General features: G+C 46.1%; 1 protein-coding gene across 1 annotated transcript; it reads left to right on the forward strand.

The window, feature by feature from the left end:
- Positions 1–59: 59 nt before the first annotated feature.
- Positions 60–15968, forward strand: LOC308609374 (uncharacterized protein CXorf49 homolog; the record flags this gene model as incomplete). The annotated part of the gene is made up of 4 exons (XM_081223055.1): positions 60–110; positions 250–326; positions 14496–15822; positions 15921–15968. 4 exons carry the CDS (start codon positions 60–62, stop codon positions 15966–15968), a joined length of 1503 nt encoding a protein of 500 aa, XP_081079181.1.
- Positions 15969–16295: the final 327 nt, after the last annotated feature.

The following is a 16295-nucleotide window of genomic DNA, read 5'->3' on the forward strand; positions in this document are numbered from 1 at the left end:
GTGGCTGCAGCTCTGGGAGGGGCGAATCCAGAGGCACATAGCTTGGGGACCACAATGCAATGGGGAAATGGCTGCCCCCGGGTAACAGCGGAGGCAGCCCCAGAGAGAAGGTTCGGGCTTCTGGGCAGAGCAGGGGCGGCTGGTCGCCAGCAGAGGGTGGTGCCGCCTCACCTCACCGTAGACCCCACTTGGCCCTTTCCACCTCACTGGGAGCCTGCGAAGCTGGATTGTGTGTCCTTTCCCTCTCAGGTGACTGGGAGCCACTGGACCATCCCCCAAGACCGGAAATGCCGCAGCAGCCACTGGGAATGCCGGGCTGTCTTTGGGTAATGCTTCCTCTGGCTCCTGGAAATGCAGGCCCAAACTCGAGGCTGGGATCTGGGTCCAAGTTCAGCTGACATGTGTGGGGCCACCCCTCCCCTGCCCCCATCACGTACCCCATGGAGGGAGCCCACCTGCTTTCCACTGAGGAGCGCTTGCCATTCTAGCCACCCGGCTTTGGGGTGCAGGGCCCAGTGGAGAGGAGAAGGTGGAGGAGAGAGGAGGCCAGATTATACTAATCATTTCTCTTCCTCCTGTGTCTGCTGGCCTAGTGTCTCGTGCTACAGAGAGAAGTAGACAACCTTAAGAAGAAACTTGGTATGAGGAACCAGGGACGGAGAGCGGTGTCTTAGTTCAGAACCCGGGTGGGCACCTGGGGTGGGGGTGGGCTGCAGGTGCAGTCGGCCTCGCAGGGACCAACATCCCTGTGGCGAGGAGAACCTAGCAGGCCTGGCCCTGGAGCCAGCTGTGCATGTACAACTGGGCGTGTGTACAAGTAGCAAAGTACTGTCTGGACTGCATGCACACTTTGCCAACCAGACCAGTCCTAGGGAATCTCCTTCTGATAGGACTTTGAGAGATGCCTCGTTGATTTTCCCTTGAACTGCTGCTTGGTGTGGCTTCTAAGGTTCTTGTTGGATTGTTTGTTTGTGTGTGTGACGGGATCTGACTGGTTGTGGCACGGCCCACAGCATCAGAGCTGCTGGCACACTTTGTTTCCCTTGAGGAACCAGTTCCACATTCAATTCCGGTGGTGGGGAGTGATCTGGTCCAGAGCTCTTTGCATCGGGTCTGGAGAGGGTTTCAGCTTTCAGGGCTACGCGGTTCCTCACGGGGATAGGGGACGGGCTTCCATATCCCTCTCTCTGGAGTGCCTACTAATGCCTGTCCCTGTTGCAGACACCATGAAGGACATGGCTCTCAAGATCCTGAAACTTTGAAGTGAGTGTTACACACACCGTACCCCTTCCCACAGTCCTGGCTGTTGAGCAGGGCTGGGGGCCGGCCCTGGCTTGAGGCTCTTCCCTGACTCTGCTGTTTTACAGGTTGAGCCCATCGTCTTCCTTCAGGAGGGGCAGCTGGTACCTTTGGAGCCCGGGAGCTGTGGCCAAGCTCGTTCCCTCCTGTTCTGCCTCAGCTAGGGCTTCCTCTACCCTTGTTTTGCCCCCTCCCCAGTTTCACAGCAGTTTCCAAAAAAAGTACCTCTCATATTATGTGTTCTGCCTTCTCTCTCGAGGGGTAGGGGTAGGGTTAGGGGGCCGGGGCGGGGCACTGCTCCACGTCAGAGCCTTTTCCAGAACAGTATCTGTCGCATCCTGTGGTGGGGACTCTGGACCAGCCTCTGCTACCATCCCTGCAGTCAAGTCAGCGGACTGCCCCAGGTCTGGGTCGTCTGTGTGCTCTCCCTGGCCACATTGGCACGTCCTCCCTTGCCCCCGAAGGCCCTCTTCTAATTCTCTCCAAACCACCCTCCTCCTTTGGGGTCTGGTGGTTCCCATTCATCTCTGCCATTCACCCTCCCCATCAGCAGGAACTCATGACCCCCTTCCAGAGCTCCACTCTGGAAGCATTCACATCCTCCCTGCCCTCACCAGCTGACCACCCTCCTCCAGCCTGGTCGTCTCTATACCCTTGAGTGGATATTGGCCCGTCAGGTTCTATGGCAAGTGTGGTTAGTAGGTCTGTGTTCTTGCATGGTCCCTGTCAAATACTCTTCCACCAGCCCCATGACACATTTTCCTGGAAATTATATTTCTGTGTCCCAGCTCAATCTCCCAGACTGCCTCTTTAGGACACACGAGATTGACTCTGAGCTCCATGTTCAATTTCCCCCTCACTGGAGGTTGGGGAGCACTTCCTTCCCTCAGCCGGGACCCAGGGCTGTACTAGCCTGAGACTCAGAGGGACAGATCTGTGTTTGAGTGAGGCGATTCTGCCTGGCACCCTTCCCAAAAGACCGGTATTTTACTACACAAAAGGGGGTATGATGGTAAATAGGACATTCAAGGTTGGTGACTGTGTGTCCCTGTGTGTGAATAAAAGTAATCAGGGATAATCTCCCTTGAGGGAGAAAGATGTGATTCAGGGAGTAAAGAGAGTAGAGGCTAGTCCAGGTTCTGTAAGTCATTGAATGAGCAAAAGCAAGGGTCGGATCTGTTGTGTTCAAGGGTTGTCGTTAAATTCCCAAAGCATAGGCGGGGGAGGATGCAGAAGTCACCAAACCCCACGACAGGGTGTCGGGATGCTCGAAATGTTGGATTCGCTGGAGGAGGCTCTCGATCCTACTCTGTGATCCTATGATGTCTGACAGCTACTGTGGGTGTGGATGGAATGAGATTGGGAAGAGTGGCTCCTCAGAGTAGCTCATCTTAGAATCAGGGGACCCATATATGTGACCACCCAACATGAGCTACCTGGGACAGGGGCAGGGTGGGCGCAGTGAGGATGGGAAGTAAGGAGTGACTGCGCCTGGACAATGGGGAGCACTTGAGTCCACCCTTCCCCCATATTCTCACAGTGACTCGCTCCCAGAGTCCATGGCATGAGCTCAGGTGGACAGACCACATGTGGGATGGGGCAGTCACAGACCTCAGGGTCAGAAAAGGACATTCGTGGGATTTAATCCACTCAAACCCCTCCCTGGAGATGGTGGGCTTGATTGGTGCCCAGGCTTCTGGCTGGATTCCTAGGATGTACCCAGTGCCCCCCCCAGTCCAGCCTGTACCAGGCTTATGTTCTAGCCCCTCTTGCTTCGGCACTGCTCCCCACTGAGCTGAGGCCATTACCAATGAGTGTGTGTGCACTTTGAGGAAACAGAGCCAGCGTAGACTTTCGACCTGCCTCTAACCTGTAGAGACAGTCATTCCAGGTCTTGTGTCCCTGCAGACACTCTGGAGAGTGTGAAGCTAAGTACAGGCTGGAGACCACCATCACAGGAACTCGCTTCCCTGTGCACACTATGGAGGGTATGGGACCAGCTCAGTGGTATGGCACCATCCCTTCCGGCCTGAAGCCCTCTGGCTCAGAGCCCATTCCCTCTAGCCTCTAACCACAGTGTGCACACTGGGGGAAAAGTGAAACCAGAAGAGAAATACTGCCCCAAGCCCTCAGGACCCGGCTATATCCCAGACCAATGTGGAGACTGCCATCACACCTGGGAGAAACCCAACTTCCTCAGGGCTCTTAACTCTGGCCCCTCAGGTCCCAAACCCACACCTGAAAGGGCAGTGAGGGCCATTGAGCAGAGAAGCAGCCCCAGCTCACACCTTATTCTGGCTCTAGCCCCTTCAACTCCAGACCTGTTTCCCACCCAGGCAGTGACTGCCACCACGCCCTAGGGGAAGATGCAGCCCATGCTCACTTCATATCTAGCTCTCCCTCCAGAGCCACTGGGCACGTGCAGACTGAACAGGGATGGTCCCACACAAGAACACACCCTCAAGACTGGGATAGATAACTGTCTCACCTAATTTCATAGAGACAGAGAAAGTTTTAAAAAGATGAGTAGACAGGGGAACATGTTTCAAATTAAAGACAAGAAAAAATGCTGAAAAAAACCCTAAGGAAACTGATAAATAATTTAACTGATGAAGAGTTCATAGCAGTAGTAATATGAATGCTAACTGAACTGGGGCAAAGAATAGATGAACAGTGAGAATTTTTAACAAAGAACTAGAAAATATAAAAAGGACAAGTCAGAGCCGAATATAATAACTGAAATTACAAATACACTAGAGGGAATTAACAGCAGATTAGGTGACAGAGAAGAACACATAAGCAGTCTGGAAAGTAGAATAATGGAAATCACTCAATCATAAGTGCAAAAAACAATTTTTTTAATGAGAATAATTTAAGGGAGCTGTGGGACAACATCAAGCATACTCACATTTGCATTATAGGGGTCCCAGAGGAGAAGAGAGAGAGAAAGGGGTTGAAAATGTATTTGATGAAATTATGGCTGAAAACTTCCCTAATCTGAAGAAAGAAACACAGAGGAAGCACAGAGAGTCCCAAACAAAATGAACCCATACACATCCACATCAAGACATATAATTAAAAGGGCAAAAGTTAAAGAGAGAATTCTAAAGGTAGCAAGAGCAAAACAAGAGTCACATACAAGGGAAGTCCCATAAGCCTATCAGCTAATTTTTCTGCATAAACTTTGCATGTCAGAAGGGAGTGGCATGATAAGATTTAAAGTGCTGAGAGGGAAAACCCTACAACCTAGGATACTTTACCCAACAAGGTTATCATTCAGAATTGAAGGAGAGATAAAGGCTTCTCAGACAAGCAAAAATTAAAAGAGTTCATCAATACTAAACCAACCTTACAAGAAGGGTTAAAAGGTCTTCTTGAAGTAAAAAAAAAAAAAAAAAAAACACTGGCTACAACAGGAAATAAGAAATTAAAGGACGGGGAAAATATACTGGTGAAGCAATTATATCATAAAGGCTGGGTATTTACCAGTTAAATAAGCTAGTACAAAGGTTAAAAGACAAAAATTGTAAAATCAACTGTAACTACAATAAACAGTTAAATGATAGACATGGAGATGTGAAATATGACATCAAAAACACAAAATGCTGGGAGGTGAGTAAAAAATGTAGAGCTTTCAGAATGTGTTTGAACATATATGACTATCGGTTGCAATCAAATAGTTATAGGTCAACATAAATGAACTCCATGGTAACCATAAATCAAAGACCTACTATAGATCTACCAAAACTAGAGAGAAAGGAACACAAACATAACACTGAGGAAAATCATCAAACCACAAGAGAGACACTAAAAGAAGAAAGCATCCTCCTGACTTCAAACTGCAAGTTGCAGAACGATGGCCTCAGATACACATTAGTAAATGTTTTTAAATCCCAAATGAATCCTACCTAATATTTGATAACCTTTGGGTGTATGTTTCAATGTCTGAAAGACAGTTTTCACTAGAGGTTAAAGTTGTGGGATAGCTTCTAACAGGACCCAATAGGTTTATACAACAAATTTATGACCTTGGATCTCCCCAGATTGGTTAGGAAGGTGTACAATTGGTTTCCTTTAGGCTCAATGTCACCTACAGGTAGCCTTGAAAACAGCCGCTGTCATCCTGCTTTCAATGTGGGCATGTTGGGTTCAATCAGTTTTCCAATGGTATGATTATTTGGCTGCAATATTTATTCCCACACTTGGAATAGAAGATATCATTACTCATATAGAGGCTTTAACAAAATTCACCCAGCAAGCCTTAAATGATAGTAACCAAGCCGTGTGTTTGCTCAGTTCAGAAATTTCCATGATGAGAAAAGCAGTCCTACAGAATTGCATGGCCCTCAATATTCTAACAGCTTCCCAAGGGGGAGCTTATGCTGTAATACATAGTGAACGTTTTGTTTTTATACCTGATGAGTCTTCTAATGCAACCCCCGCTTATGATGCGTATGAAAAATTGGATTTCCACTCTGAATGATCATCTTCCCAGTTTAAGGGAAATGCTAGGAAAATGGTATGGTTCAAGAGGATATTGGCTTAAATCTTTACTAATGATATTGTTGCTCCTATTTCCAACTTTGATTACAGTTTGTGTAACTTATAAAGTTTTAGTTTCTTGTTTTTTGCACTGTGTATCACCTGCTCCTACTAAGATAATGATATCTAAACAACTGGAAACTATTGATCACATCTATAGTTCTCTATAAAATAATGGACATGCACAATGCACATGCAAGGTAAAATTGGTGCAAGTCCTATTGGACAACTTGGAATTGGCCGTTAGTCCTTGCCAGACATCTTACTAGTACCACCCCCTAAAAGGAAAGAAAGAACCGGGCTATTAGGACCCAGCATCGAGGGACATGATGGACCCAAGGCACGTAAAGAACCACCCTAGCATTTAGGGACCAAATACTTGATCACCTAATGCTTTCTATTGAAAGATTAATGATCAAAAGTGGAATTACTGAAATAAAATTATTTTCAGGCAGGACAAGAAACATTTTAAACATAAAATTCTCTCTCTGCCCATTTGAGCCACTACACCCTCCCCTTTAGTGTGATTTGTGCATCACATTATACATTAACTAGATCCCCTTAAAAGATACAGGAATGCCCACACACCAAAAAAAAGAAAAAAAAGAAAGAAAGAAAGAAAGAAAGAAAGAAAGAAAGAAAGAAAGAAAATAAAGAAAAAGAGAAGAAAAAGAAATTTCCTCCTGGAATCAGCGAGGTAACTCCTTAAGAGGTAACTTTCCTTTCTCAATCCTGTAATGCCTCATTAATACCCACTACTCGCCTTGTTGGACTATGTAAACTATTAATATGCTACTTTGTCTCAAAAACTTATATCACGGTTTTACCTCCAATGGGTGGAACAGTCCTCAGAGTTTTCTGAAGATTGTCTCCCAGGTTATAGTCCTCAGGTTGGCTCAAATAAAAATTTCCATTTTTCTTCGATTGACTCTTGATTAATTTTTTTGGACAACACAATGAAACCAAAAGATGGTTTTTTAAAAAGATAACAAATCACAAACCTTAGGCAGACAGACCAAGAAAAAAAAAAAGATTCCTAAGGAATCACTAAACTCAGGGCTGAAAAGGGAGACATCACCATTGAGCCTATTGAATTTAAAAAAACATAAGAAAATAGTATGAAAAATTTTATACCAACAAATTAGACACATATATGCAATGAAAACATTTGTAGAGAGACACAAACTTCAAAACAGACTCAATAATAGACAATCAATTAAATTAATAATTAAAAATATTCCCACAATGATGCTCCTGTCCAGATGGCATCACTGCTGAATGCTATCAAACATTTCAGATGGAAATAATAGCAACACTCCAGAAATTCTTCCAGAAAATAGAAGAGGAATGAATACTTTCAAAATAGCTCTAGTAGGCCAATATTACTGTAGTGTGAGCCTCTGACAGTTTTTTTTTTCTTAATTGTAATGCAAGTGCCTGACATTAAGCTTTTGATTGCTGAGGCACCACTTCAAAGACAGCTATATCAAAAAGAACAAATTGCCAGCTACACGACTAGGTAAAGAGCCAGGCCACCACACCCCTGAAGTTTCCTTTGTTTTAGAGATCTCTGATTGACTTAGATAACTGACCCTTTGGCTGCTTGTTTTTCCCTTCTTGTGCTTTAATTCCCATTCTGTGTTAAGTTCATCGATAAAGAGTGAATCTGAGAAACCCTAGGCCCCTCACTCTTGACCCCGATACATACATAACCCCAGGTCCCAGCTCTCTTTCTCCACCCACAACCTTTCTGTGTGGTCCAAGGCATGCCATGTACCCTCCATGACTTATGAGTAATAAACTTCGTCCTTACAAAGTCTCCTAAAGGTTATTGCTGAGGTGCCTCTTGCAATTATAATAAGAACCACAAGGGCTAGTTCAACCACAACATTGGTTCTGAAAGGGGAAATATCTGTGGGGGCTCGCCTTGGAGTACAGGTAAGTGCCTCCAGGTATTTCTAGCTGACAGTATCACTGTCGATTGGCTGAGACCAGCACAATTACCCTGATGCCCAAAACACACAAAGACATCCAAAATAAAGAAAATTGCATACCAATCTTTCTCATGAATATAGATGAAATAACCCTCAAGAAAATATTAACAAACGGAATTCAGAAACATATAAAAAGGATTATATACCATAACCAAGTGGGATTTATTCTAGAAATACAAGGTTGGTTTAACATCTAAAAATCAATTTATGTAACACACTATTTTAAAAGAAGAAAGCACTGAAACATTATCATATTAACTGACACAGAAAGAGCATGTGACAAAATTCCACCACCTTTCATGATAAAAACAATTTAAAAAAACTAGGAATAGAAAGAAATTTCTTCAGCATCATAAAGGATATCTATGAAAAACCTACAGCTAACATCATATTCAGTAGTGAAAGACTGCATACCTTTTCCCTAAAGTCAGCAACAAAGACATGCTCACTACTTTTATTCATTATTGCACTGGAAGTTTGAGCCAGTTCAAACAGGGAAGAAGAAGAACTAAAAGTCATCCAGATAGGAAATAAAAAGGGAGTCTTTTTTTATTCTCAGATGACATGATTTCATATGCAGACAATCCTAAGGAATCCACAAAAACGGATCTAACGGTAGAACTAATAAAGAAGTTCAACAGATCACAGAATACAAGAGTAATACATAAAACAAATTTTATTGCTATATACATGTAGCAAATAATCCAAAAATGAAATCAAGGAACACTTAATTCTAGCTACAATAGCATCAAAAAGAATTAAATGCTTAGGCATATATTTAACAAACCAAATGTAATACTTATGCACTGAGAAACACAAATTGATGTTTGTTGAGAGAAATTAAAGATGATCTAAATAAATGGAAAGGCATTGCATGTTCATGGTTGTAAGACTCAATATTTATATGGTAATTCTCCCCAAACTGACATATAGATTCAATTCAATCTCTATCGAAATTTCAGCAGGCTTTCTTTGTAGAAACTCACAGGCTGATCCAGAAAATTCATATGGAAATGAAAAACAAAACAAAACAGAATATCCAAAACTACTTCAAAAAAGAACAAACTTGGAAGATTCCACCTTCTGATTTCAAAACTTACGATAAAAATAAAGGTAATCAAGTTAGTGTGATACCGACATAGAGATAGATCACTGGAACAGAATCGAGAGGTTAGAAATAACGAACTCTCCTTATATTTATGGTCAATGATTTTCAATTCAATGGGGAAAGGATAGTCTTTTCAACATATGGTGCTGGCACAACTGGATATCATGCAAAACTACAAACTTCGAGCCTTACTTCACAGCACACACAAAACTTAATGCAAAATGGACCAGAGACTTAAAAGTAAAACCTACAACTATAAATCTGTTAAAAGAAACCCTAGGAGAAAAATATTTGTACGCATGAGCTAGGCGATGATTTCTTAGATACAACACCAAAAGCATGATCCACAAAAGAAAAACTTGATAAATTGGACTTCGTCAAAATTTAAAACATTTATGCTTCAGAAGGCACTATTCAGAAAATGAAAAGACAAGGTACAGACTGGGAGAAAATATTTGAAAGTCACAGATCTAACAAAGAACTTGTATGCAGAATAAAGAATAAGAATAATAAATAAATAAGAAAATGACCCCATTAAAAAATTGGGTAAAAGATTTGTATAGACATTTAACCAAAGAAGGTATAGAAATGGTTAATAAGCATATGAAAGGATGTTCACAGCCACTAGTCAGTAGGGAAATATAAATCAAAACCATAATGAGATACCATGTTGCCAAAACAATAGGATGGCTATAATCCAAAATACAGATAATAACAAATATTTGGATTTGGAGAAATTTGAATCCTCATACACTTCTGGTGATAATGTAAAATAGTTGAATCTTTTTGGAAAATATTCTGGTGTTTTCTTAAAAAGTTAAACATAGAGTTACCATATGATCCAGAATGTCCATTCCTAGGGATCTACCGAAGAGAACTGAAAACATATGTTCACACAAAAACTCATGAACTCAAAATGTATATGAATATGCTTAACAGCATTGAGTTTGGGAATATTATCCATAACATTCCCAAACTAAACACAACCCAAATGCCCATAAACTGATGAATGTATAAATAGAATGTGGTATACCCATACCATGGAATATTATTTGGCAATACAAATAACTGAAGTACTGATGCATGCTACAACATGGGTGAACCTCGAAAACATTACATTAAGTGAAAGAAGCCAGACAACATGTACTATATATTGTGTGATTCCATTTATACAAAATTTCCTAAATAGGCAAATCATAGAGACAGAAAGTAGTTTATTACTTGCCTATAGGGCTGGGGGTGGGTTGGGGGGTTCGGGGTGTTGGGTAAGGGATACAAGGCGTCTTCTTGGGCTAACAAAAATATCCTAAAATTGATTGTGATAGATGCACAACTGTGAATATACGAAAAGCCATTGAATAAGGCATTTTATTTCTTAATTCATTTTTATTGCAAAAACACAGACTAGGAAACCTACCTTATTAACAATTTTTTAGTGTACAGTGTGGTTAACTATATGAACATTGTTGCAATCAGATCTCCGGAATTCTTCATCTTGCATGACTGCAAATCTATACTCATGGAACAACAACTCCCCGTTTCCCCCTCACCCAAACCTTTGGCAACCAGGATTCTACTTTCTGCTTCTAAGAGTTTGACTACTTTAGGTACCCCATATAAGTGGAAACATGCTGTATTTGTCCTTTGTGAGTGGCTTGCTTCACTTAGTATAATATCCTCAAAGTTCATCCATACTACAGCATATAAAAAGATTTCCTTCTTTTTAAAGGCTGAATAATATTCGGTTATATGTATACATTATATATACCACCTTTTATCTATTCACCTGTTGATAGATATTTAGGTTGTCCTCACCCCTTGGCTATTGTGAATAGTGGTACAGTGAACATGGGAGTGCAATAATCTATGCAAGATCCTGATTTCAATTATTTTGTAATGTAAATGTAAATATACGGAAGTGAGAATGCTGGATCATATGGGAGTTCTATTTTTATTTTTTTAGGAACTTCCATACTGTTTTCCATGGCGGGTGCACAATTTTACACTCCCACCAGCAATGCACAAGGAATTCATTTTCTTCACTACCTTGCCAACACTTGCTATTTTGAGTTGTTTTTTTTTTAATACTGGCCATGTTAGCAGTTGTGAGGTGATAACTCATTGTGCTTTTGAATTGCATTTCCCTGTTGACTAGTGATGTTGAGCATTTTTCATATACCTGTAGGCCATTTATGTGTCTTCTTTGGAGAAATATCTAATCAATTCCTTTGTCCATTTTTAAATTGTGTTATTTGGGTTTTCTCTGTTTCTTTGTTTTTGAAAGCATAAGCCACAGACTGGGAAACAATATTTGCAAAGCACACATGATAAAAAACTTGTATCCGAAAGAGATAAAGAACATTCGATATTCAGTAATGAGAAATCAAACAACACAATAAACAATGAGCAAAAAAAAAAAAATCGAACTGACATCGTGCTTACTGGATGGTCAGTAAGCTACTGAGAAGATGTTTCACCTCATTAGTCATTAGGGACATAACTAAAGCCAGAATGAAATACGACAACATAGCTATAAACATGGCTGAAATAAAAACAAAATACAGACAATACCAAGTGCTAGACAGACTGAGGAACAGCTAGAACTCTCCTGCATTGCTGGTGAGAATGCAAAAAATGGTATAGACTCTCTGGAAACAGTTAAAAATACACTAACGATTCAATCCAGCAAGTTAACTCCTAGATATTTACCCAAGAGAAATGAAAACTTATATTCACAAAAAATCTGTATGCAAATGTTCACAGCACTTTTCTTAGATGCTTGGGCGACTGCACACTGGCACCGGACACAGACATATCTAGGACTACTGGACACAGTTTCTGAGCTGACACTGATCCCGGAAGCCCAAAGTGTCATGATGGGGCCCCATTAGAGTGGGGCTTATGAGGTTCTGGCAGTAAAAGGAGTTGGGGATAGAGATCAGTTCACGGTGAGCTGACTGGGTCCCTGGACAAACATAGTGGTCATTTCTCCAGTCCCCAAGCTGATAATTCTAAGTGATACACTTGGCAGTTGGAGCAATGACCTACACGTTGGGTCATTGGTCTGTGGAGTAAGAGCTATCATGGTGGGGAAGGCCAAAAGGAACCTCTGCCACTGGCTCCCACCCTGGGCCAAGAGAGTACATCAAAGCCAGTATTGGATCCTGGTGAGCATAACGGGGTAAAGCAGAGATTAGTGACATCATTGGAGACGTATGGGATGTATGGGAAGAGGAGGTAGGAGAGCCACAGGGACGAAGAGAGTGGAGAAGGTGAGAAGTTCCGGGAGTCCCTCTATGGGGGAGGGAGGAAGGGAATGGAAATGGTGAGAGGGAAGATGGAGGCTTCCACTGGATCCACTGGTAATGTTTCATAGGATGCTGGTGGATGCAGGAGATTTTGCTATATCCTTCCTTATCCATTTTAACATATTTGAAATAGCACACCATGCCTTAAAAAGTCACTGGGAGAAGTGGAAGAGGGCGGTATCCACAAACAGGCAGGCACCATCGGGGGCAGGCTCGAGGAGGAGGATTGCAGATTTACAGTGCACCCAGTCTCCCCTGCTCTGTAACTTCTCCAGCATGGCCAGCTTCTCAGGTGCAGAAACTCAGGCCCAGAAAACTGGGCCTTTGAGTTCCACAGGCAACAGCGGTTCAGACACGCCAGGACTCTCCAGGAGGTCAGCCAGAGCAGGATGCAGGAGAGAGAGGTGACTGAAGACAGAGGAGTATGAACGGGAAGGAGCAGAAGGAAGGTATGGGAGGAATGGAGGGGTGTCAGAGCAGGAGTTGGGTGGCAGACAAGGGAAATTCTAACACCCATGGGCCATAGAGAAACCAAGGGAGGCACCACTCCCCAGACATCAGTACTGCTCAGCTCAGGGAAGCTGAGAACTGACAGTTCCAAGAAAAATTGAGAGACACCTGGCTATCCACACCGACCGCCATCACAACTGGTAGGCCTTGGTTGTGCGTCCTTCAAAACTTTAAAACATACTTGTACATATACTTAAATGAATTCTCATATATTACGTAGGATTGACTGGTGTGTGTGTGTGCCCACGCACGCAAGTGATTTAACTTACAAATGTGAATCCAAAGCCATCGTTCTGCAACTTGCAGTTTGAAGTCAGGCAGGTGCTTTCGAAAGCTGTGAGAATGGCCTGATGCATTCCGTTGGACTGCCACGCTTTATGCTACTGGATGCTAAGCCACGTTGCATTCATCCATTTCCTTACTGATGGGAATTTGGAGTGCTCCCAGTTTTTCCCATCACCAACACCCTTGTGCATGGGCTCCTGTACACTACAGGTACCAGCGTGTCTCCGGAAGAAGTACCAGGCAGCGGACTTGCCGGAACATAGAGGAAATACCTATTTTTTTTTCTTCCTTTTTAAGGTCTTCGGCTCAAAGCAAGGACTCTGGAGTCAGATTGATTGGTTTCAATCCTGCCGCTGATCCCCACGAGCCGAATGACCTTGGGCCAGTGGCTGAACCTCTCAGTGCCTGTTTGCTCACCGGTAAGAGGCCAGTAATAGTTGGTACTATAGTTCTAGGAGTGTCACGCTGATGCATTACTATTTATGCCCAGCGCTTAGAAGAGTGCCAGGCACAGAGTCCGTGCTGGCACTAAGTTGCTTTCAATGGATTCTGCCAAATTACCTCCCAAATGGGTCTCTTGCACCACCGCCACAGGGGTTTGCTCCTCACCTCTCCCACCCTCGGAATGGTTAAGCTCTTTGAAGGTTGTCAACCTAGTGTGTGAAACCCGATTCGTGGTTTTAGTTCACATCTCCAGGATCAGCGGTGGCGAGCATCTTTTGGGGTGTAACTGGCCACTGCGATTTCTTCTTCTTTGAATTTGCCTCAGAGAGGGGGAAGGGCTGATGGAGCGAGGCCAACCCCAATCTGTCCGCCAACCCCAGTCTGTCCGCCAAACCTGCCTGCCAATGACGTTTGCTGAGCCACATTTGATGGAGCAGTTGAGACAGAGACCTTACAGAACGAAAATACGATCCCTTTGCTCTCTGGCCGACCCCTGATCACTGACTGCGGGACTCCTGTGCCCATTCTCCTGTTGGGTCGTAAGGCTTGCGGTGGAAGGGAGGCTGGCAAATGCTTTTGGCGCGTGCTAGGCATCCAGTGCCTCCATCTTGACATTTCATCCTCACCACCCCTGGAGCCCGGCGCCCTCACTCCCCGACCCCCTGTATAGATGGGAAACGGAGGCTCAGAGCTGTGACTCTAACCGGAAAGGGGAGGCGGGACAGGAGGAGGCGGGCCGAGAGTCTTGACAGAGGGAAGCACTCCCACCATCCCCTTCAGCAGCCAACTGCTCGGACCGCCCACGGGCTTGAGGGCAAAGCAGAGGCCCTCGACCCCATTGGTTAGGCCTCGAGGGGACAGGCGAACAAGGCGCCCGCTGGTTGGCGGGGGCCGGACCAATGAGGAGGCCGCGTCGCAGGCGTGAGAGGCGCGCTGAAAGTGGCGCGTCGTTTCGTTTGAGACGAGCTCGTGCAGCGCCTGAGGTGGTTGACGCTGCCGTCTGAGCGCCGCCCGCCTCGTCCGCCGTGACCGCGACCGCGACTCGGGCCATCAACAGTCGCCCCGGTTCCGCGGCCGCCTGGGTCGCGACATGAGCTCCCCAGATGAGGTGTCTGTGTGGGGAACGGGTTTCGGCCCAGGGGGCGGGGAGCGGGCCGGCGTCCGCCCAGCCGGCCGCGCAGTTCCGCGGGGACCCGACCGCGGCCCCGAGCCCAGGAAGCCGCCGAGCGGCGGGGGCGGGAGCAGCTGCCCGGATCCCAAGAGCTTCCAGTCAGAGTGGGAGATGCTAGAAGCGGGAGGTCCGGTGCTGTGTGGCCGTGAAGGCCGACCTGGCTCCCCGGCTGATGACATGAGGGACCTCCTTGACCTGGCCGAGGAGTCTGCGGCGGGCACCACGCAGCAGCTGTACGACTGGGACACGCTGGGCTTCTGCAGATACCCGTTGGCGGAGCCCTGCGCCTCTTTGGAAGTGTCCGCCGGCCTCGAGGCGGGTCCCGGCGGTCCAGGAGCGACCGCCCAGAGCTGTGGGGAAGCGCCGCCGGCTCTGGCCGACCCTTTCCACCTCGATGGGTCCGAAGCGGGTCGGGCCTGGGGGGAGCCTAAGAGAGCCACTAAGCGTAGGTTGAACGTGGCTGCGGATTGCCAGCGCTTCTCCGCGGAAGCCCTGGGCCTGCTGCTATCCGACTCCGAGTCCTCAGATGAGTTCAGTGACACAGAGCTGATGACGGTGAGTACTTACCCCGGAGGAGGAGGCCAGGCCGAGCCCAGCAGACCCGAGGATCCCGGGGACACTCCCAGTCACTCGAATTTCCAAGTCAGGGAGAATTTCCTTCACGTGACAGGCTCCTCCCTGTCCTCGGCTCTGCGAGGACTCTCTTCGGTTGTGGAAAGGCAGGGCGTGGGAGAGCAGGGCATCTCTTCCCCTAAGAAAATGCAGAGCGTGCTCTGGGGGGACGGGAGCAGCAAGCCCAGCTCCCCGGGAGCTGCTGCTGCTGCTGCTACGGCAGGTGGCCTGCTGCAGGTCACTCCTAGGAAGAAGGGGACCCAGGAGAAGAAATCCCTCGGGGGAGCCTTCACACTTGCCCTGGGGAAAAACTTCCCTTCCTGGGGGCAGCGAATCTGGGCACCTCCGCTGGAACCGGCCACCTTCCCCCCAGTCTCTGGTATTCCGCTGCTTGGGAGATCCAAGAGGTATACCTTGGGCCCTTCCGGAACCAAACAGGCCAAGCACACCAGCGCTGGGAAGAAATCCGTGGTCACGTGGACAAGGGAGTCTGAGGCTGTGGCGGGAGAAGATAAGGACCCAAATAGAGACCCAGCCCCAAAGGGCCAAGTGAGTAGGCCAGGCTCCTCCTCTCTCCCCACTCTTCCCCGCCCCCACCGCACCCAGAGCACACGTCTTCACCCATGCTGCCTCTGTCCACCCCTCAGGGGTCGTCATTGGGTGCCCCTCGGTCACTGGGTCATTATGATGCCTGATCGGGCTCCTTTTACTAGGGACAAACAGTAAGGTAGCACTTCGGGTGTGCTGGGCCTGGTTCTCCACCCTTGGCCTGTTTCCAGCGTCCTCTGAGAGACTGGGGCTGGGATGGAAGGGAGGGTTGGTAGCTGAATTGGGTCGGGGGATCCCTTAAAAGCTTCCCCGAAAAGCCTCAGTATTTAGACTCACCAGCTTCCTGAATCCTATCTCCTAGGTGTTCCCCAGACCTTCCTTGCAGGGGCCCTGGGCTTACTCAGTGCCCCACTGTTGTCCCTAGATCACCTCTGCCTGCTGGCCTGGGGCTGACGGAGGGAGAAAGTGCTAAT

The sequence above is a fragment of the Mesoplodon bidens genome, assembly GCF_964165515.1.
Source record: "Mesoplodon bidens genome assembly, chromosome: X".
In the NCBI taxonomy this organism is placed as follows: Eukaryota; Metazoa; Chordata; class Mammalia; order Artiodactyla; family Ziphiidae; genus Mesoplodon; species Mesoplodon bidens.